The 21,689-nt window shown below is 42.0% G+C and overlaps 1 protein-coding gene across 1 annotated transcript in view; it reads right to left on the bottom strand.

Annotated features, from left to right (window-relative positions):
* Nucleotides 1-9,348: 9,348 nt before the first annotated feature.
* Nucleotides 9,349-21,689, bottom strand: part of SERPINA6 (serpin family A member 6) — a 29,666-nt gene continuing 17,325 nt past the window's right edge. The window contains exons 3-5 of the mRNA XM_027870169.1: nt 16,136-16,406; nt 13,942-14,089; nt 9,349-9,765 (exon numbers count right to left, since the gene is read on the bottom strand). Of these exons, the coding sequence (XP_027725970.1) occupies nt 9,580-9,765; nt 13,942-14,089; nt 16,136-16,406 (605 nt within the window). The 3' untranslated portion in view covers nt 9,349-9,579. The remainder of the gene's footprint in view (nt 9,766-13,941; nt 14,090-16,135; nt 16,407-21,689) is intronic.

Below are 21,689 nucleotides of genomic sequence, written 5' to 3'. Positions count from 1 at the left end.
TTTGCCATTTCCTTCTCTAGCTCATTTTACAGATGAGGAAACTGAGGCAAACCAGGTTAAGTGACTTGACTAGGGTCACAGCTGGTAAGTGTCTGATGCCAGATTTAAACTCAGGAAGAGGAGTCTCCTTGACTCTAGGCCTAGTTCTCTATCCACTGTGCCACCTAGCTGCCTGTCATTACATAGATAATAAATAATACTGCTGGAATTCAGACCTGGGTCCTCTACATCCAGTTCTAGGTTTCTCTTCATTATACTATGATACTTCTCCAAAGGGTGTGGGGCAACAGATAGAGAAAAAGGAAAGCTTTTGAGGAAAGAAAAAGGAGGCTGAGGAAATTCCGAAGAAAAACTCCATGATTTTTCTAAAGGATTCTGGATCATAAAATCTTGGACACATGGATTATTAGTGTTATAAAGGACCTCAGAGATCATCTAACCCAACACCAGTTTGACAGAGGGAAACAGAGGCTCAGGAAGGTGTGGTTTGCTTCACTTATTCTTAAGAGACTAGACTTGAGTCTAGGAGTGGGAAACCTGCAGCCTCGAGGCCACATGCGGCCCTCTAGATCCTCAAGTGTGGTCCTTGGATTCAGTCAAAAGGCTGCATGTGTGGACCTAGAGGGCTGCATGCGACCTTAAGGATCCAGGTTCCCTACCCCGGAAAGAATGAGGGATAATGAAGAGGGGCTTTGAAATGTGATGAGTGTAAGCATGTTAATGCTCAGTGACCTGTCTTCCTAAAATAGAGGGGTAAGGTCCTCTGCCAAGAAGAATCATAGGAGCAGAGATATGAAACTGGAAAAATCTCAGAGACTGACCAGCTAGTCTAATCCACCCATTTCACAGATGAGGAAACTGAGGTACAGGGAGGTTGACATTTTTTGCAGAAGAGGAAAGTGAGGTTCAAAGAGGTTAACAGGTTTTACAGATGAGGAAATGATGCCTAAACTCACACAGATTGTAAGATCACTGGTGGAATTTGAACCCTTGTCCTCTGTCTGAAGAGCCAGTGTTCTTTCCACTATGAGGAAGAAGAGGTGGTATAGTGAGTATGAGGAGAAAGATTCGGAAAAGCTGTTCAGGCGAGTGTGACTGAAAATCAATCAACAGAAGAATAAGAAGATTACCGTGTAGCCGAGATGGACAGACTGAGATTAGACGGCATAAATTCAGAGGGAACCCCGTTACGTGGCAATACAACTTTCTCCTGGTACATTCAGTAGCATGTCAATAAAAACAGAAAAGCCAAAAGTGGGAATAACCCAGGTTGGAGTCTGGCATCATGTGACTAGAGATAGGCCCAGGGGCCAAGAGATTGACGAGGAGCTGAGAGTGTATAATTGAATTTATGATCCAGACCATTGGAGGCAGGAAAGTGAAAACAGAGCAAATGTCATAGACTGTGGGGACAGGTTGGTGAGGGGGCTGATGGTCCTAGAGAGGATAAAGGACCCTTAGAAGAGAGAAGATGAAGCAGATGTTGAAAAATAGGAGACTGTGGTTAGAGAGAAATTTCAGAATCATAAATCATGGAGGCTGCACAATTATAAACAACGAAGAGATCAAGCAATGACTAATCATGTGTGCATATGGGTGTGTGTGTGTGTGTGTGTGTGTGAGTGTGAGTGTGAGTGTGTGTGTGTGTGTGTGTGTAAGCTGAGGTCAAATGCAGACGATGATCTTGGGAGTCTAGTAAGTTGATGAGCTGGGGGGGTGAGAGAATTAAGAGGACATCAGTAGTAGATGCTTAGTAATAGTAGATGCTTAATAAATATTGATTGGTTCATTGATTGATTCACGTACATTGAAATCCAAAAGTATGATGGGAGGAGGGTGGAGAGGAAGACAGTGGGGCCTCCTGTATCAAACTCTTTGAGAGCTGGGCTACCACCAGTCATCTTGACCTGTGTCTTACCACTGGACTCAGACGACTCTGGAAGAGAGAGAGAAGCTGATGACTTTGTGCAGCTCTGCCTCACTTAAATCTGATCCACTCGCAAGTCAAGACACCCTCATGATGTCACTGATCCTCTTTGAGAATGAAGGACAAACAACAACAAAACTCTGAGAAAGGAAGGTGGACGGGGCAGTGGATAGAGCACTGGCCCTGAAGTCAGGAGGACCTGAGTTCAAATCCGACCTCAGACCAAACACTTGACACGTACTAGCTGTGTGACCCTGGGCAAGTTCCTTAACCCCAATTGCCTAATAAAAAAAAAAAGAGAGAAAGGAAGGTGGGTGACTTGAAGGTCAGATGATTGTGCTGGAATGGGGGATCACAGGGTCATAGATTTAGAGCTAGAAGGGAGCTTAGAAGCATTTTACAGGTAAGGAAACTGAGGCTGAAGAAAGTTAAGTATCTTGCCCAAAGACATATACCTAATAAGTACCAAAGGCAGGATTTGAACTCAGGCTTAATCAGGGCCAAGCTCAATGCTTCATCCAACCAAGTTGCCTTTGGTTAGAAAGAACCTCTGCCTCCTCCCACCCCAAAAGGGAGGTTGCTGAGTGATGACCATTAAGGAACAGCCTAGAATAGCGGTGGGGAACCTGCAGCCTTGAGGCCACATGTGGCCCTCTAGGTCCTCAAGTGTAGCCCTTTGACTGAATCCAAACTTCACAAAATAAATCCTTCTAGCCACCATGCCCCTCCAGGTACTGCCCTTCCTATTTCCCACGCTTTTTTTGGTGCATGCATTGCATTATTAGTATCCCTTAATTATTTTACTTTATTATAAGAAACCTCTCACAAACTAAGAATAATCTATAAACGTTTGTAATGTAAGAATAAAGCTAATCAGAAAACTTTTTTAAATTAAAAAACAAAAGGAAGATCATCAGGTACAGAGATTTCAGGTCAAATTTGAATTGCAGTTTTTAAGCAGAGAAAGAGAGACATGCATCTAACTTGGAACCTAGGGGCTGTTTCCCCACCCCAACCCCACTGAATCTGCCATTTAAGTCCCTCGGGACCATTTGTGCCACAGCATACATAACTGGCAGAAGGACGGGTAGGTGGTGCAGTGGATGGAATGTTGGCCCTGGAGTCAGGAGGACCTGCATTCAGATCCAGCCTCAGACACTTATTAGCTGTGGGACCCTGGCAAGTCACATAACCCTGTTTGCCTCAGTTTCCTCATCTGTAAAATGATCTGGAGAAAGAAATGGCAAACCACTCCAGTATCTCTGCCAAGAATACCCCAAATGGGGTCATAAAGAGTCAGACACAACTGAAATGACTGAACAACGATCTGGCAGAAGCTTTCAGAAGCAGTGTTCTTTACATTCGTCAACACAAACCCCAAAGCCACAGGAAATCAGAGCCGAAAGGGTATTAGATGCTGAGAACAAAGAATGTCAGAGCTGGAAGAGCATTTGGACAAACTTAGAATCATAGAACCCTAGCAAAGTGTCTTTGCACATATACTGAGAAACAGAAAAGGGCCGGCCTGTGAAGGTGGTTCCCAGGAAGGGACTTCCTCTTCCAACATGGGTCATCACCTTCTCTGCGAATTATAGAGCTCCTCCTTCCCCTTTTAGAAATATTAAGAAAGCATTTAAAAATGATCCTAGACTTAAAATGCAGAATGGGACATACATTTTTACATGGTTAATGAAGGGGTTTGTTTGCTTGAATATGCATATTTGCTATAAGGGCTTCATTTTTTTCTTTTCTTTTCCCATTGGGTTGGGGGAGATGGGAGGAAGAGAAAATAAGTCGTTGTTAATTTTTTTTAATAAGATTTCAAAGTATCCTAATCTGAAGCCTCTGGAGTAATCTGAGAGAGAAACTTTATCAATGTTTAAAACAAAGGCTAGCTCCACCTTCTCTCTAATTGATCCCTCCCTTGAAATAATTAGGGTGGTGATTAGGCAAGGGGAAAAGAAAGGAACAAACATTTATTAAGCTCCTACTATGTGCCAGGAGTTTTGCAATTATTATCTTATTTTATCTTTACATTAACCCTGGAAAGTGCATGCTCTAATTATCCCCATTTTACAGCTGAGAAAACTAAAGCAGAAGTTTAGTGATACCCAGAGCCATACTGCTATTAAGTGTCTGAGGTCAAATTTGAACTCAGGTCTTCCTGATCCTATACCTAGCACTCCTACATGTTGCATCACCAAGGTGCCTCAAAGGACAAAGAGCCTATTTTTGATCTACTTTCTCCATGCCCTGAAGGGTAATGACACACCTAAAAGAAGGAAGAAGTATCTTTGCTACTTTAGTTAATGGAAGGTAGGGCTATATTGGCCAGCTGGAAAGGAGGATGCTCTAAGTGAGTGATCAGAAAAGGACTGAGTGATTTCAGGAAAATGACTTTGCAAGAGTGGGCTGAAAATTAAGTGACTACTGTTCCATTTAATGAAGCGAACTTTTAACTGAACTATTTCCTAAACTCTAAGCTCTGGCTTAGAAGGCTTTTACTGTGAAATATTCCTTGTTCAACAGTCCTACAAATTGGGACTTGAAAATGACTTGTGAGAGAGAGATGTCCAAGGGCATGCCAGTTTGTTCATCTTTCTCTCTAAACAGAACAACGTTTGAATTAGAATAATGATAAATTAATTGAGATGATTTCTGGTAGATTTGTACCTACAATACAGAATACAGCATTAATTTTTCTTTAACAAGTCTTAGAAAGGTGCCCAGAGCACTGAGAAGTGGCTTGCCCATGGTCGTACAACCCATATGTGTCAAAGGCAAGACTTGAAATCAGATTCTCCTGGGTCTGAAGTGAGCTCTCTATCCACTAGCATACGCTGCCTCCTGCTAACTAAAGCAAAAATGAGAGAGAAAAATCAAATCTTTTTCCAAACTTGCTATGTTATGAGATCACAGACTTAGAGCTGAAACATACCTTAGAGACCAGAATAATTAATCATTGCTAGATTTTATTAGCGGTGTTTTGGGCAGCGAGGTGGCACAGTGGCTAGCGCTGGGCCTGGAGTTCAAGTCTGGCCTCCGACACTTATAAACTGTGTGACCCTGGGCAAGCCACTTCACCCTGTTTGCCTCAGTTTCCTCATCTGTAAAATGAGTTGGAGAAGGAAATGGCAAACCACTTCAGGATCATTGCCAAGAAAACTCCAAATGGGGTCACGAAGAGTCAGACACAGCCATAGTGCTTTAAGATTTGCAAAGTTCTTTACAAAAATTAACTTATTTGCTACCATAGTGGAATTTTGAGGGGACTCAAGAGGGTCAATACTCACCAATTTGAGTTCTTGAAATCAGAATCAGATAACAGCAGTAAGGAGTCAACTAAGAGTGAAGCAAGAAGTCATTTATTCCTGCCAGCCTGCGTAGATACCAAGATGGAAAGCATCTACAATGAGCCTAATCTAAGAGGTTCCTTATAGACATCCTTTTAGGGCAGCATTCATAAGATAAGCACTATTCAAAGTACATTGTGTGAAACAAAGAAAAGAAAGAGGACTGTTCATCAAACAGAGGCGGTTATGCAAAAAGAATAGCACACTTGCAAAATGTGTATCATTAATTATAAGAGAGAGAGAAGGTAGATATGGCTGAGTCCAGCGGGTCTTACTAAATCAAAGAAATCTGCCCATGGGACTAGACCAGGAGGAGAACTTTCCCAGGGCTCTGGAATCCTTCCCCTTCAGTAGCTAAGTCTTTTTGTATCCATAAGAGGCAAAAAGGAGAGGCACAGAAGGCTGTTACAGCTGGTGTTGAGTTTACAAAGAGTCATTTATGGCAAAACGACTGATACAGAACAGGATGGAGTCCACATGCCTTAGAGCAAGGCTGTTTCTAAGGAGGGGAGGGTATATGTGTTCCACAAACATGTCAAGGAAGTTCATGGGGCAATACCAGGGGGATTGGTAAGGGATATTAGGGCATCGGAGGTGAGGAGGCTCACTGGAAGCTGCCCTGCTAAAGTCAGTCTCTGGAGTTCATCTGGCAGAGGAGGCAGGTAATTTTGTCCACTTCTCCCACAGCACTTGAAACTACCTTGGGAGGTAGCTGTTATTATATTTTCTCCATTATTTTTTTTTTTTTAGGCAATTGGGGTTAAGTGACTTGCCCAGGGTCACACAGCTGGTAAGTGTCAAGTGTTTGGTCTGAGATCAGATTTGAACTCAGGTCCTCCTGACTTCAGGGCTGGTGCTCTATCTACTGTGCCACCTAGCTGCCCCGAGTTTCTCCATTTTGCACTAAGACTGAGAGAGAGGTCAATGTGGGAGGCAGGATTTGAACTCAGAATTTCCTGACATCAAGTCCAGTACTCCATCTACTGTGCCGTCCAGTTCAACCTCCTCCCAATCTGAAACCTCTAGATCAGGGGTGGGGAACCTGTGACCTCAAGGCTACATGTGGCCTTCTAGGTCCTTGAGTGTGGCCTGTTGACTGAGCCCAAGTTTTACAGAACAAATCTTTTTATTAAGTGGATTTGTTTTGTGAAGTTTGTGAAGTCAAAGGGCCATACTTGAGGACCTAGAGGGCCACATGTGGCCTTGAGGCCACAGGTTCCCCACCCCTACTCTAGATTAATGTAAGAGAGAAACCTTGTCAGCCTTTCACAATCAATATTTAAGAAAATGTCTTGCACCACCCGTCCCCCCTTACACACACACCTCTGATTGACTACTCCCTTGAAATAATTGGGGTAATAATTAGACAAGGAGGAAGGGAACAAATATTTATGAAGTTCCTACTGTGTGCTGGGTGCTTTGCAATTATTATCTCATTTTATCCTCAAAATAACCCTGAAAAGTAGATGCTCAAATTGTCCCCATTTTACAGTTGAGGAAACTGAGGCAGGCAGAAGTTTAGTGACTTGCCCAGAGCCACATAGCTATTAAGTGTTAGATCAAATCTGAACTCAGGTCTTCTTGTTACTTAACCCGGTGCTCTATCCATTGCATCGCTGAGTCAAAGAGAGATTGAGTCACTTGCCCAGGACTATATAGGTAGTAAATGTTTTTGGCAGGGTTTGAACCTAGGTCTTCCTGACTCCAGACCCAGCACTTTAGCCATGAGGCCACCTTACTTCTTGCTAATTAAAGTAAAATAAATAGGAGACCTCCCCACCTCAAACATTCTATGAAGTGAATGAATATTGAAATTGAAAGTGAAAAGATAATTCACTTATTATGAAATAAAGGGTTCAGAAGCTTATGAAGAAATGGTGGCTTTAAAAAAAAATCATTAGGGGCAGCTAGGTGGCACAGTGAATAGAGCACCAGCCCTGGAGTCAGGAGGACCTGAGTTCAAATCCGGCCTCAGACCAAACACTTAACACTTACTAGCTGTGTGACCCTGGGCAAGTCACTTAACCCCAATTGCCTCACCAAAAAAGAAGAAAAAAGAATCATTAAATCAGAAATGCAAGGAGCTAGAAGTTTTTCTGATACCTTTCAGTTGCCCCATTGTTTATTAGGCTGAGCAATGTAGTGATTAAAATACACATTTGAAGCTTCCTTTGCTTTTCTTGAATAAGGAAGGAAACCTCACTAGCCTGGCTTAAGGGAAATAGCGCTAGGTCAAGAGTGACATCAGTCTTTTAGTCCTGGCTCTGTCCCTCACTTGCCCTGTCTCTGGCAAGTCACCTTCCCTGTTGGAGCCTTAGTTTCTTCTTCTGTAAAAGGAAGGAAAGAAAGAAGCATTTCTTTACTGCCTACTGTGAGCCAGGCACTTTCTAGAATGTGCCCCGGGAGGTAGGGAATATTGTTATTTCCATGCGAGGAAACTAAGGCAGACAGAGGTTAAATGGTTCACCCACGGTCATATAGCTAGTAAATACCTGAGGCTGGATTTGAACTCAGGTCTACTCTGACTCCAAGCTCAGCACTCTATCCAGCAGGCCACCTAGCTGCCTACAACCAGAGCATTAGATTAGTCAATCTTTAAGACCTCCTCTACCCCTAAAATTCTATGACTTTATAAAAAGTTCATCCAGTATATCAATCAGGTGTTGTTTTTTTATTTGTTTTATAAATGAAAGCAGGGTTTTAGGGCAATTAATGTGTCCCCATGCATGGAATGGATGGGAAGGGGAGAGAACGGAGATGATGAATGTGACCTGAGGGATCAATGAAATGAAGGACTCCAGGAATTCCCCCCTTCCCCCTATAACTCCCTCCCCTTCGAACTATGCCCCCATTGACGGCGTGTCTCTGCAGGAGGAGATGTGTATTTTTCCGCTCCTGAAACAATAGTGGAGAGCACCCAGCATTCATTAGGTCCTGAGGGCAGAGAAAAGGAAGGACCTAGGTCAATAAAACAGAAGAAATAATAAGCAGCAATGTGATCGTGAAAGTGCTTCTCCTTTTAAGAGCATTCTCACACAGATTGTATCTGATATGAGCCCTGCGACAACCCTGGAGGGAGCAGGCAGGGAAAGGAGGGTTATCCCCTTTCTGATCCCCATCCCTGTCTGTCCTTCAAGGCTTAACTCAAATGCCACCTCGCTCGTGATGTCTTCCCTGATTCCCCTAGCTAGAAGTGATTTCTCCCTCATCGGATCTCCAACTCTGTACAATCCTTTTACATTCCTATATTCAATTTGTATTTTATTTGTCTGTGTTATACGACATCTTCCTCTGGTCTCCAGGAGCAAAGACGCTTCTTTATTTGTCTTTGAATCTCCCCTTGTGACTAGAACTAGGATCTGTACAAAGAGGCTGCTTAATAAGTGGCTAAATAAATGAATGAACAGATAAGGAAAAGTCAATTTGACAAAGGGAAGTGACTTGCCCAGGATCATACAGCAAGGAATCAACAAGCATTTAAATATCTACAATGTGCACAGCACCAAAAATTTGCAGTGGAGTCAAGGCTGCTATCCAGGCTACTGCATTTCAAGCCTGCTTCTCTCTGTCTCTCTCTGTCTCTCTCTGTCTCTCTCTGTCTCTCTCTCTGTCTCTCTCTCTCTCTCTCTCTCTCTCTCTTTCCTTCTCTCTTCCTCCCTCTCTCCCTCCCTCCTTCCCCCTTCTCTATCTCTACCTCTCTCCTTCTACCTCTTCTGTCTTTGTCTTTTTCTGTCTCTCTCTCTACCTTCCTCTCTCTTCTTTTTCTTTTCTCCCTCATTTCTCTGTTGCTGTCTGTCTCTCTCCTTCCCTCCCTCTCTGTCTTTGTCTCTGTCTCTGTCTCTCTCTGTCTCTCTCACACCCTCTCCCTCTCTCTCTGTCTCTGTCTCTCTCTCCCTCCCTCTCTCTCTCTCTTTGTCTCTGTCTCTCTCTCTCTGTTACAAGGGATGGCTCACCAAATTGGGGAGAAGGGCACATTTGGAAGTAAAGAAGATATTAAAATAAAAGGTATCAATAAAAATTAAAAATAAAACAGACTCTAGACTTTATACTTTTCAAAATATCTTTACATTCATTGTTTCATTTGGACCACAAAACAATCCTATTGTTGATGATGAACGCGGGGTCAGGGAAGAATTATCTCCATTTTACAGAAGAGGAAATAGAACACTGAGGTGAAGGTAGGAAGTGCAAACCCTCCAAGTAGACACCAGGTCTCCCGATGCGATTCCTAGTCCAATCATTTTCCACAATACGACATACAACAATGCCTCTCCAGTTCAACATTTTACGTGTAGGCACTTATACGGGGTTCGTGATTTTTCCCAGGAAGAGAGAGCTCCAGGTGAAGTGATCAAACACAAAGAACAGGAAAGGTCTGTTGAACTTGATGATCGGATGATATGATTTGAATATCACATTTAGTCCAGTGCCTGCAGCTGCCTCTGTGCCCTCTTCATCAATGCTGAGTACAGCCTTATGGAGGAACTGGGAGAGAGAAATGAGCGGGTCAATCAATAACAAGAATAATGACATTAATAACTAGCATCAGAGGATTTGCAAAGTGTTTTGCATATATGAACTCCTTCATTCAATTAATCAGCAATATTTACACTAACTTCTGTTTCTATTTTGCTCTTGGTTTATAAAGTACTTTCCATGGGCTCTGTGAGGCTGGTAACACAGAGAAGAAAACTGAGGGTCACAGAAGTTGTTACTGGTTCAAGTTCACAAAACTCCCAAGGAGAAATCGTGGCATAGTGTGAAGAGGGCCATATAGAGAGTCAATAAATCATGCAATCAATCAAAAAGCACTTATTTAGCACTTTATATGTACCAGGCATTGTGCAAAGCACTGGCAATATGGAAAACAGTAAGGTTCAAATGACAGCTTTAATATTTGTGTTGTTGTTCAATTGTTTCAGTCATGTCTGACTCTGTGATCCCATCTGAGGTTTCTTGGCAAAGATGCTGGAAGGGTTTGCCATTTCCTTCTTCAGCTCATTTTTACAGATGAGGAAACTGCGGAAAACAGAGTTAAGTGACTTGCCCAGGGTCATACAGCTAGTAAATGTTTTAAGCTGGATTTGAACTCATGAAGATGTCTTCCTTATTCCCAGCCCAGTGCTCTGTCTACTGAGAGGTTAAGAGACTTGCCCAGGGTCATATGTCCAGTATGTGTCAGAGGTGAGTTGTGAAGTGCAGACTTCTGATTCCACTGATATGCTGGAGTTTAACTTCCTGACATCTGTCATGCCAGGCTGCTGCTCCACTGCACGTGGAACAGTGGTTAGAGCACTAAGCCTGAAGTCAGGAAGAGATGAATTCAAATCTGGCCTTATATACTTGCTAGCTGTATGATCCTGGGCAAGTCACGTAACCTCTATTTGCCTCAATTTCTTCATCTGTAAAATGGGGATAGTAATAGCACCTATCTTCTAGAGTTCTTGTGACGATCAAATGAGATAATATTTGTAAAGTGCCTAGCATAAGGCCTGGAACATAGTAAGTACTATATAAATGTTAGCTATTATTATCATTTGTACTATGAATTCATGTTTATTCTACATAGAGTGCCTCTGCTTGTATTAATAGCCACATAGGTTATTTTGACTTTGCATTCTTCTTTATCGAATTCATGAGTTTTGCTTTATAATTACACCAGTCTCTCTTTACTCCAGTTTTTTTTCTCAACTTTTTTGAAATACTCTTCTGAAACTTTCAGTGATTTAACTAGTACAAGTCCTCCAGGAGTATTAATAATGTAGGATTGTAGGATAATAGATTTCAAGCTAGAAAGGGCCTTAGAGGCCAACCAGTCCAAACCCCTCATTTTACAGAAAAGGAAACTGAGGCCCAGAAAAGTGATTAAGTGACTTGATCAGGGTTACATAGGTAATAAGTGAAAGGGGTATTGTTTAAATCAGGTCCTCTGATTCCAAATTTAGGGCCCGCTCTTTATCAGCTGGTTCCTTGCGTCAATGGTTATTTGATCTTGGTTGTTTTAAAGATTTATTCTTTTGTCTTGGAGACTGTTCAAAAACTTCCTTGAAACTGTAAACTTTTCAAATTCTATTTGTTGATAAAATTCCCATCTCCTATCTTCATACAGTATGGTAAGTTTTGCTAGATGAATAGTTTAGGCTCATGGCTCAAACCTCTTAACTTAGTAAATGTATTCTATGCATGAAAAGTTTTATGCATGAAAAGTTTACCATGATCCTAACTATATTTGTTTAGTAAATGATGTTTGAATCATTTGTTTTGGAAACATACTATTTTTCCTTGTATTTATAACTCTGGAATGTAATTATGATGTGTCTAGACATGTTAAGTCTTGGGTTTTTCTTTATTAGTGCCCCATGCATTCTTTCGAGTTGTTTTTGCCATTTCTGGGAAGTTTTCTTTGATTTCCTGAAATATAACTCCAAAATTGTTTTGTTTTTCTAAGTCCTTAATATCCATAATCCTTACATTGCAGACTGATGATCTATCTTTTGACCTGTCATTCAGATCTATGTATTTTCCAACAGTTTAGAAAACTAATTAATTTTTCTAATCCTGTCTTTAAAGCTGGTCTGTATTATTGCATCTCATTTTCCATCATAGTAAGTCTGCTATTTGTTGCCTCTCTGCATCTGTCTTATTTTAGATTTTCAGTTGTGTTTCTCACATTGGTCATTTCTCATATTTTAAGAGAGGCAATGTGGTATCTTGAATAGAAAGCTAGCCTCTGAGCCAGGAAAACCTGGGTTCAAGTCCTACCTCTCACACACACACACACACACACACTGCCTGAGTGACCCTTACCACATCACTGAACCTCTAAGTGCTCTTAAAAACTCATCAAAAATATCAGTTGCAGAGAAGGTACTGATCTCCATTGGCAAAGGAATTTCTTCACTGTGAACTCCTTATACCAATGAAACCACAGATCAAGGATCTATACTTAAACCTTATTTAATTTTTTAATCCGATTTTTTACTTTCCATAAGTGCTTCTTTTATCTGGCCTCCTGATTTTCTTCCTTACAGCCCCAACACATACACACCTTCCTGGTTTTATTGTGAGAGAGAGAGGGACACAGGTGTGGGAATTAGGTATCCTTCTTTCTTGGCATTTTGTGAGCTGATCAAATTATGATGACTCCATGGAGCAGACTAGTCAGCAATATCTTGGGGAAAACTTCAAAGGTCCAGCTCTGGATTCCATGAGGCAAATCCATTCATTATGGCTTTGGTGGCCTCTGTTCAGATCTGGACCCCAGCCCTAGCTGCTTAATTTGATGTCCCTTTCAGGGCCAAGTAGGCCCTTTCTAAGTCATATTTGGCAGCTGCTACATACAACATGTTTAGGATACTACTTCTTTTGCTAGCAGTTAACATAGGAGTAAGGATTCACTATAACAAAGCCACTGCTTATGCAATATTTGGTGGTCTGGCACTCTCAGCATGCAAAACAATCACACCAGGCTTTAGCACCTGGAGTCTGGGGATTTACGTGGCCAGGATCTCAAAGGCCCCACTCTGGGTTAGGACATCTGATGAATTTGTAATGGATGACTAGAAATGAACCTGTATGGAGGAGGGGAAGGTGGAGGACACATAGCCAGGGGGGCAGCAGCTAGGGTAAGACTGTGTGTGGGAAGGATAGCGGCAACCCAGACCACCTTTTATGTAGAAGCAGGTGGGCAGCCTAGGAAAAAAATTCTTTATTGGTTTCTTCAACTATGATATTTATCCACCTGGATTTGGCCACAGGACTGTCATTTATTAACCCCTGGACTATAGACCTATGTGACTCTGTAAGCTACATGCCTAGAGGCAGTCTGAATAAAAGGAACTGTCTTATACAGGCTCTTTGAAACTTCCAGTCACATCAAGCCAGTGATGACAGAATGTCCTCACAGATCTTTTTCAGGGTCCAGACTAAGACTTCCCTCTGGTGGCTGGAAATGTGAGCTTATCCTATTCGTTATAATTTCTTTTTGCTACCACATAGTGTTCTCTCTGTCCTGGTGCTCCCGTGATTTGAACCCAGACCCTCCAAAGGTTATGTAGTTCCAGCCAAACTAGTCTTTTCTCTGTTCTTCACTCGTGATACTCATCTCCCATATCTGTAGCTTTGCACTGGCCAACTCCAATGGCCGAGAATGTTCTTCCTCTGCCCCTCCATCTTACAGAGCCCCTTTTTTCCTTCAAGAGGCAGCTCAAGCATCAGATTCTGCATAAAGCCTTTCCTAATACTCAATTGCTAGGCTCTCTTCCCAAATTGCTTTGTATTTAACTACTTTGTACATAGTTTCATATATTAACTGTAACTTTATGTTTTCTGTATTTTACATATATTGTTGTCTCCCCTGTTAAAATGCAAGCTCTTTGGGAGTTGGGATTGCTTCAGAATGAAAGGACGACTTCATTCTTTGTACATGTATCCCTAGTAACTAGCACAGAGCCTGGCATATTTTAATAAGTACTTGCTGACTGATTGATTGATTGACTAGTTAGCGGGGGAGGCAAGATTAGAAACATGGTCTCCTACTTCCTTTAGCTACTTCCTTTAGTAATTGGTAATTAAGGATGTCCCTGAAAATACATACTTTTTCATTAGCAATCTATCTGAAATGTGAGTTTTGGCAAGGAAGAGTCGATTTGAGTTACTTACTTCAGACAGTTGAACTGAGGCTTCTTTAGTGATGCCAGAGAGATTGGCTTGGCTGGTGAATATGTCCATTACCCCCATTTCCCTTAGGACATCTTCAAGATCATAGGATTCAGAAATACACAACTTTGGAATATATAAATCCACATGTCTGTTTAGGGGGAAATAGAAAATGGTTAAAAGTGTTGGGAAGGCTAGAGAGAGAGCCCTGGCCATCTTCTCCTCCTAATCCTCTATCTCTGTCTTCCCAAAACTTGCTCTCTTGGGTTTCCCAGTTGGCCCTGGTTACTTCAGGGTGTAGAAACAGCTGCAGAACAGTTCGGCCCCCCTCATGATACCAACCCTGCCTCTGCTGGTCATGTGTTTCCCAGCAGACAATGTAGTATAGAGGAGACCAACCATACATTAGAGTAGAAAAAAGACCCAAATTTAAAGCAAGATGGAGGCTTGGACTGGTTTATCTCTAAGGTCAATGCAACAAGCATTTACTAAAATTACATTCATAAGAATTAAACTGTGTTCAGTTCTGATCATCCTGATTTAGGAAGGACATTGATAAGCTGAAGTATGTCCAGAACAGGGTGGCCAGTACGTGAAGTAGACTAAGGGAGTTTAGATTACAGAAAAGATTGGGGGAGGGGGGGCGGCGGGACAAGGTGTTATGACAACAGATTTGTTATCATATATGACTCTGTGAATTTTTTTTTTTTTATGTGAGGCAAGTGGGGTTAAGTGACTTGCCCAGAGTCACACAGCTAGGGAGTGTTATGCGTCTGAGGCCAGATTTGAACTCAGGTCCTCCTTACTCCAGGGCCAGTGCTCTATCCACTGTACCACCTAGCTGCCCCATTGTTATCACATTTGAAAGACTGCTGTCTTGTGGAAAAAGAAAAAAGATTTGTTATGCTTGGCCTCTGAGAGCAGAATTAGGACCTTGGCTTGGACACTACAAAGAGGCAGATTTCGGCTTAGTATAAGAGCCCCTTAATAATTAGTTGTCCAGGGGCATCTAGGTGGCACAGTGGATACAGCACCTGCCTTGAAGTCGTGGGGACCTGAGTTCAAATCCAGTCTCTGATCAGACACTTGACACTTACTAGTCGTGTGACCTTGGGCAAATCACTTAAGCCCAATTGCCTCACAAAAAAATAAAAATAAAAATAATAATTAGTTGTCCAAAAAGGGAATAGGACATCTCTAGGCATTGAGGTGGAGGGAGAACACATTCTAGTAGAGAGGAAAACGTCATTCACTTAGGATGACTTACAAAGCCTTTTCCACTTTGGATAATCTCTATAACTCTTCTATCATTTAACACAGACAATATGTTTGCAGGATCAGAGCTCCAGCGATGAAAGGGAACTCAGAGTCCATCTAAGTCTAGTCCTATCATTTCCTTATACTCAATCGTCATAGTCAAGTCCTTGAATAAGGACACTAAGAGACCTAAGGGTTTTAAATGACTCATCCAAGATCTCACAGGTAATAAGTACCCTACTTATCTTTTTGTTTGAGTGCCTAGAAACCTTCTAGCAATGAGCTAAGTTTCATTAATTTGACTCAAGAAAAGAGTGAGCCCCGCTTTAAGAAAACCCTATATACCCAAACCTTAGCTTATAAAATAGATAAAATAAAAGTAATTCTTTACTTTGCTGAAAGGTTCATTATAGGATCTGTTTACATTAGGGGTTGTTGACACACGTAAGTACTGGCTTACAGATACTTAATTACTCGGGGGAGAATCTATCAGAAGGAAAAATGTATCAGAAGTGTGAAGCATCCCTGCCCAAGGACAATGCATCAGAAAGTATTATTATCATTAATAATAACAATATCAGCAACATAAACAACTGCTAGTGTTTATGTAGCTGTTACAAAGTCCCATTCACTTTCATCTGAGCCTAACAATAATCGTGTTCATGTGCAAATGTTATTATTTCAGTTTTAAAGATGGTAAAGAGGTTTGCCTAAGACTGAACATCTAGGAATCAATGAAGTTAGTGACTGATCTTCTGGGAGCTTAACAGTACAGTATTTTTTTTTTTCCGCTATGTTATACGGAAGCTCTAGAATGACAGCTTGAGTCTATAAGAAAACTTAATTCAATGCGCAAATTTTCAGTTTCCACACTCTCTTTGGACCCAGCCTATGGCAGAAGTCAAGGCCCCTTTGGAGGAGGTCTGGCTGATGGGATTACCTGTACCGACGGAGCTGTGACCATCTGTTCAGCATGTCTCGGCTCAGGGCAGCCACCACCTGATCCATCTTCCCCTCATCTGGCAGAATGAAGAAGGCTGTGGCACTCCCCGAGTACTCCAGTTGCACCACTGTGCAGGACAGCTCCTTGTCAAACAAGTGATTATTGGCCCTAGATTGGAACATCATCAACATGTCCACGCTGACATTCTCACCTGTGTAAAACTTCTGCATTTCGGTGACATTGGAGTCAAAAGATTTTGCCCATCTTCCTGAGGAAGTAGAAGAGGGAGAGAAAGAGTGAGCAGGAAAAAGGTGGGGGGAACAGGCAAAGAATGAAGATCCATATAAGGAATTAAAAAGGAGAAATAAGGGAGAGAAATAAAAAAGGAGGGAAGAAAGGCTAATGGAAGAGAATGAATGAAAAACAGAGATAGACATAGAAAGAGAGAATAAAAGACTATAAATCTAATCTATCCCATTCCAAATAACTACAAAATGTATAGCATATCTTGGCATCAACTTAACGAAGCACAAACAGATAATTGTATAAATTCAGTTACAAAGTGCTCCTTAAAGAAATAAAGAACAATTTTAATAGCTGGAGGAATTTTAATGCTTATGGCTAGGCCATGCCAATATAATAAAAATGACAATACTACCAAAGTTAAGTTACACTTTTAGTGCTATTCCATTCAAATTATCAAAGGGATATTTTTGCAGAACTCAATAAAATATTAACAAAATTCATTTGGGAAAAATAAATTGTCATCACCCAAACTAGCTGGAGTCTTATGACTTCCGTGACAGGCACCCAAGAAAAGGGAACAATGGAGAAAATTGTTATGTATTTTTGTTTTGTATTCCCACTGCTTAGCACTGGTACTCAGTAAATTCTTAATAAATACTTATTGACTGATTGACTGATGGAGAACTTAGGTGACACAGTAGCTAGAAAACTAGGCCTGGAGTCAGGAAGACTTCAGTTCAAATCTATCTTCAGACACTTATCAGCTGTGTGACCCTGGGCAAGTCACTTAATCTCAGTTTCTTTAACTGCAAAATGAGAATAATAATAACATTTACCTCCCAGAGCAGTTGTGAGGATCAAATGAGATAACTGTAAAACATCTGGCAGATAGTAAGCTCTATTACTGTGATTAATTATTACCCAAACTATTCAGGGAGTTTTGTGCACAAATCCCCAGTGAACTCACAACATGACCTAGAACGTAAGACTTCCACAAGGACATTCATAACACAAGGAAACACTGAGAAACACAGAATATCACTCCAGAACATCAGACTCCCAGAACTACTCTCCTGCACAACAAATACCCTCACTGGCTCCCTACATGTCTCTGACAAATAGCTCTGCAATAACAGTGAGACAAGTCGGCCCAACACGGGACCAAATTCTGCTTGGTTTTACTCATTGCTTGTTAATGATGCCAGAGAGGAAGATAGGCTAGTGCCCGCCTCAGGGTTATTGCCTACAGCTGCTGCCTTCCTGCTTCTATAGTTGGCAATCGTATGGTAATTATATTCAGAGGAGAAACTTAACCTCACGTTTTGACAGTGCAGATCAGGGATGGGGAACCCGCGGGCCTCGAGGTCACATGTGGCCCTCGGCTGTTTGCTTCAGTCACGTGTGACCTCGAGGCCACAGGTTCCCCACCCCTGGTAGACAGCCACTGAAATGAAGTCTTCTTAGGTGTATCATGCACTCTAACACAAGTGAGATGGGCAGTTTTTCTGGAGCTGTAACCCATTGCTACGTGTCGCACTAGGAGGGAGTCTGGCTCCTAACTGGCTGAGACAATGGTATGTACTTTGTGCACCAGCACTAAGGGAGATTGTTGGAGGACATTCTGAAGAAGGAGGCAGGAGAGATGGATCAAGAAAGGCAAGATGTGAACTTTTGGGTGGATAATGGGAGTCCCCAGAAGCTCAAGCATGAGAGAAAGGCAACCCTAGAGCACCCACCCTGGAGTCAGGAGGACCTGAGTTCAAATGTGGCCTCAGACACTTGACACTTACTAGCTGTGTGACCCTGGGCAAGTCACTTAACCCTATTGCCTAGCCCCAAAGAAAAAAAAGAGAAAGGCAACCCTGATCATGTTCCTTGACTTGTAGGGCCTGTAACCTCAGAGATTGCTGAGAGCAGACTCCCCTTGGGACATGATTTCCTCTCTCCTTGGTTGTGCTGATGAAGTATTTTATCTTGCTTCCAATTGAAGAACTCCTTTATTACTGTGCATATTTTGTTCTATTCCAATCCTTATAACTCCCCTGATTTCTGTGAACTATTTTGCTTGGATAAATGAGTTTACTTGCTATTTGCTTTTCATGGTGGTCTTTTCTGGAACCAGCATTTTGTGGGAGGGAGAAAAGCTGGTGACATTAAGTGCAATCAGGAAAAGTGGCATGTATCCTGAGCTCCCCAAAATGTTCTCCCTAGACTTACAGATATTTAAAGTCTGCTGGATAAACTTGATTCTAGCCCAGTATCATTCTTGGACATAGATAAGCAAAGGAATAAGTACTCAACCATGGGCATCTTCCTGCTTCCTTTAAAGGCAGGAATCAGACTTCCCTGGAAAGGGATTGGTCACATTCCAGATCAGACAATCTGTCAGTGCCACAGGTCAGACAGCCATCTTTATATGTTTAGACAGCAACCACATACATATATCTTATAAAAGGGCATCTATAAGACAGTCCTATGTGGAAGTGTGCACATACACACACACACACACACGCACATGCACACCGTAGCCTGTCCCTGAGGCCTAAAATTCTACTATTAAAATTTCATTCACTTAGCTTAAAGTTTTTTAGGTAAAATGTCAACACCTCTGTGAGAGAGTGTGACCTTATCCAGTGGGTTTACCTCTAGGGCTCTGTTCCAGGCCCTCTTCTCTTTATATGCTTTTGGCGATTCCATCAACTCCCATGGGTTCAATGATCATGTCTACGCAGATGACTCTCATATGTATCCAGCATTCCTCTCCTGAGCTGCAGTCTCACCTCTCCATTTGCCTAACTAGTCATCTCTACCTGAATGTCCCAAAAGCATCTCAACTTTCCTATCTTTCCCTCTAAACCCTCTCCGCAGCCCCCGTTCTTCCAGGTCCACAAACTCAGAGGCATGGTCAACCCTTCATCTCATTCACCATCCCCTATATTTAATTAGTGGCTAAGTTTCCTTGATTCTACCTCTACAAGACCTCTTGCTTCTGTCTTCAATTAACACTTATAAACACCATAAGTCAAGTACCCATCACCTACTGCCTAAACTAGGGCTGGGGAAACCTATGGCCCTGAGGTCACATGTGGCCTTCTAGATCCTTAAGTGCGGTCTTATGACTGAATCCAAATGTCATAGATCTGGTTCTGTAACATTTGAATTCAGTCAAAAGGCCGCACTTAAGAGTCTAGAAGGCCACGTGGCCTCAAAGCCATAGGTTCCCCATCCCTGGCCTAGAATATTTCCAAGTTTTCCAACAGGCCTCCCTGCATCTAACCTCTCTCCTCTCCCATTTGTCCTTTTATGCACAACTGCATATTCCTAAACTGGTATTCCTAAAACATAGATTTGACCATGCTACTCCCAAGCTAAGAAGCTTTAGTGGTTCCCTACTTCTTTTAGGATAAATTACAAGCTCCTCCGTTTAGTATTTAAAGCCCTACCTATCTTTCTAATCTAATCATAATCCCTCTCATATACTCAGCCTTCCAGTCAAAATGTCCCTCTTGCTGCTCCCATAATCAATAGTCCCTTCCCCCTGGCCATTTCCCACACCTAGAATGCTGTCCCTTCTTACCACTGCTGTTTGGAATTCCTAGATCCTTTCAAAACTCAGCTTAGGTAGCACCTGCTACAAGAGACATTTCCTGATCCCCTCCCCCCAGGAATTAGGACTACCCCTAATTACTTTAACTTAGTTGTATTGTATATTTATTTGTAACTTACCTTTGTTGTATCCATCTAGAAGGGAGAATTGTCCTTGAGGCAGGGATGGCCTCATGTTGGACTTTCCGTCCTTAGAACCTAGCACACTGCTTGCCACATTGTAGGCATTTAATATATTCTTTTTGAACTAAATTGAATTATCAGTCATTGACATCTTAGGATCTTATGATTTAGAGCTAGAAAATAACATTAAGAGACCGTCTACTTCATCCCCCTCAATTGCCAGGTGAGGGAACTGAAGTAGGATTAGCTAAGCACAAGGTCCAAGGTCACACAGGTAGTAACTATCAGAGTCAGAACTTAGAGAGCCGGGTCCCTTATCGCCAAATTCAATGCTTCTTCCACCACATAGAGCTCCCTCTCAGTGTGAGTAGGCTCAGCATATATGTTCACAAGAACAAGTTTTGAGAACAAAAATAATAATTATTATCATAAAAAGCTACCATTTATATATGCTTTACATACATCATCTCATTTGATTCTCACAACATGGGTGAGGTAGGGGCTATTATCCCATTGATAGATGAGGAAACTGAGGCTCAGAGAGCTTCAGTGACTTGCCTAGGATCACACAACTAATAAATATTGAACTCAGGTCTTTGTGATTCCAATTCTAGGATTCTATCCACTATACCACTGGATATCTCATGGATAAGAGACGGGTCAGGGAGATCAAAATATGAGGGTACTGGTTGACTGAACAACAAGAAGTAAAGGTGAAGAAAGTACAGACTGGGAGCTGACACAGGCAAATTTTGTCTTCACTGCTAGTCCTGGGGCTGGCCATGAGCTTCAGTGTTCTGGGAGGATTGTTGGATTGCGGAATAAGGACCCTGTATCCTTGTTAGTGGCCCAAAGCCCAACCTGTCCGTCGCTCCCTCCATAACCAGAGATGTAGAGACAGTGAGGCTACACTGAGTTAACCTACGAGTACCTGCCCTGCCCATCTGCCCATCACTTAACAGAAGGGCTGACTTTCAGTTACACTCAGTTACGTCCCAATAATGCCATCTGTATGTTATATTTTCCCATAGTTACTGACTGAGCCAAAATCTAGCCTTGAATCATAGAATGTTAGAACTGGAAGGACTATTATAATATTAGAGTTTGGAAGGGCTACAGGGACTATCTAATACAATGACCCCATTTTAGCAATGGGGAAATTGAAACCCAAATTGGGGAAGAAACGTGCCCAAGTCATTGATTGGCAAATCGGGGACTAGAACCCAGAAAACCTGACTCAACAACTCAACAAATTTAAATTCAGTGCCTACTGTGTGGAGACAACTGGGCTCCATGATGGGAGAGATACAGACTTCATATAATGTAGACATCCCTGCCCTTGTGTAGCTCAGGGCCTACTAGGGAATATGACATACAGACAGATGGACAGACAGACAGACAGATAGATAGATAGATAGATAGATAGATAGATAGAGAGAGAGAGAGAGAGAGAGAGAGAGAGAGAGAGAGAGAGAGAGATAGATAGATAGATAGACGGACAGACGGACAGACGGACAGACGGACAGACGGATAGATAGATAGATAGATAGATAGATAGATAGATAGATAGATAGAT

The sequence above is a fragment of the Vombatus ursinus genome, unplaced genomic scaffold (assembly GCF_900497805.2).
Source record: "Vombatus ursinus unplaced genomic scaffold, bare-nosed wombat genome assembly UNPS02014794.1, whole genome shotgun sequence".
NCBI classification, from domain to species: domain Eukaryota; kingdom Metazoa; phylum Chordata; class Mammalia; order Diprotodontia; family Vombatidae; genus Vombatus; species Vombatus ursinus.
This window is presented reverse-complemented; position numbering and strand designations above follow the sequence as displayed.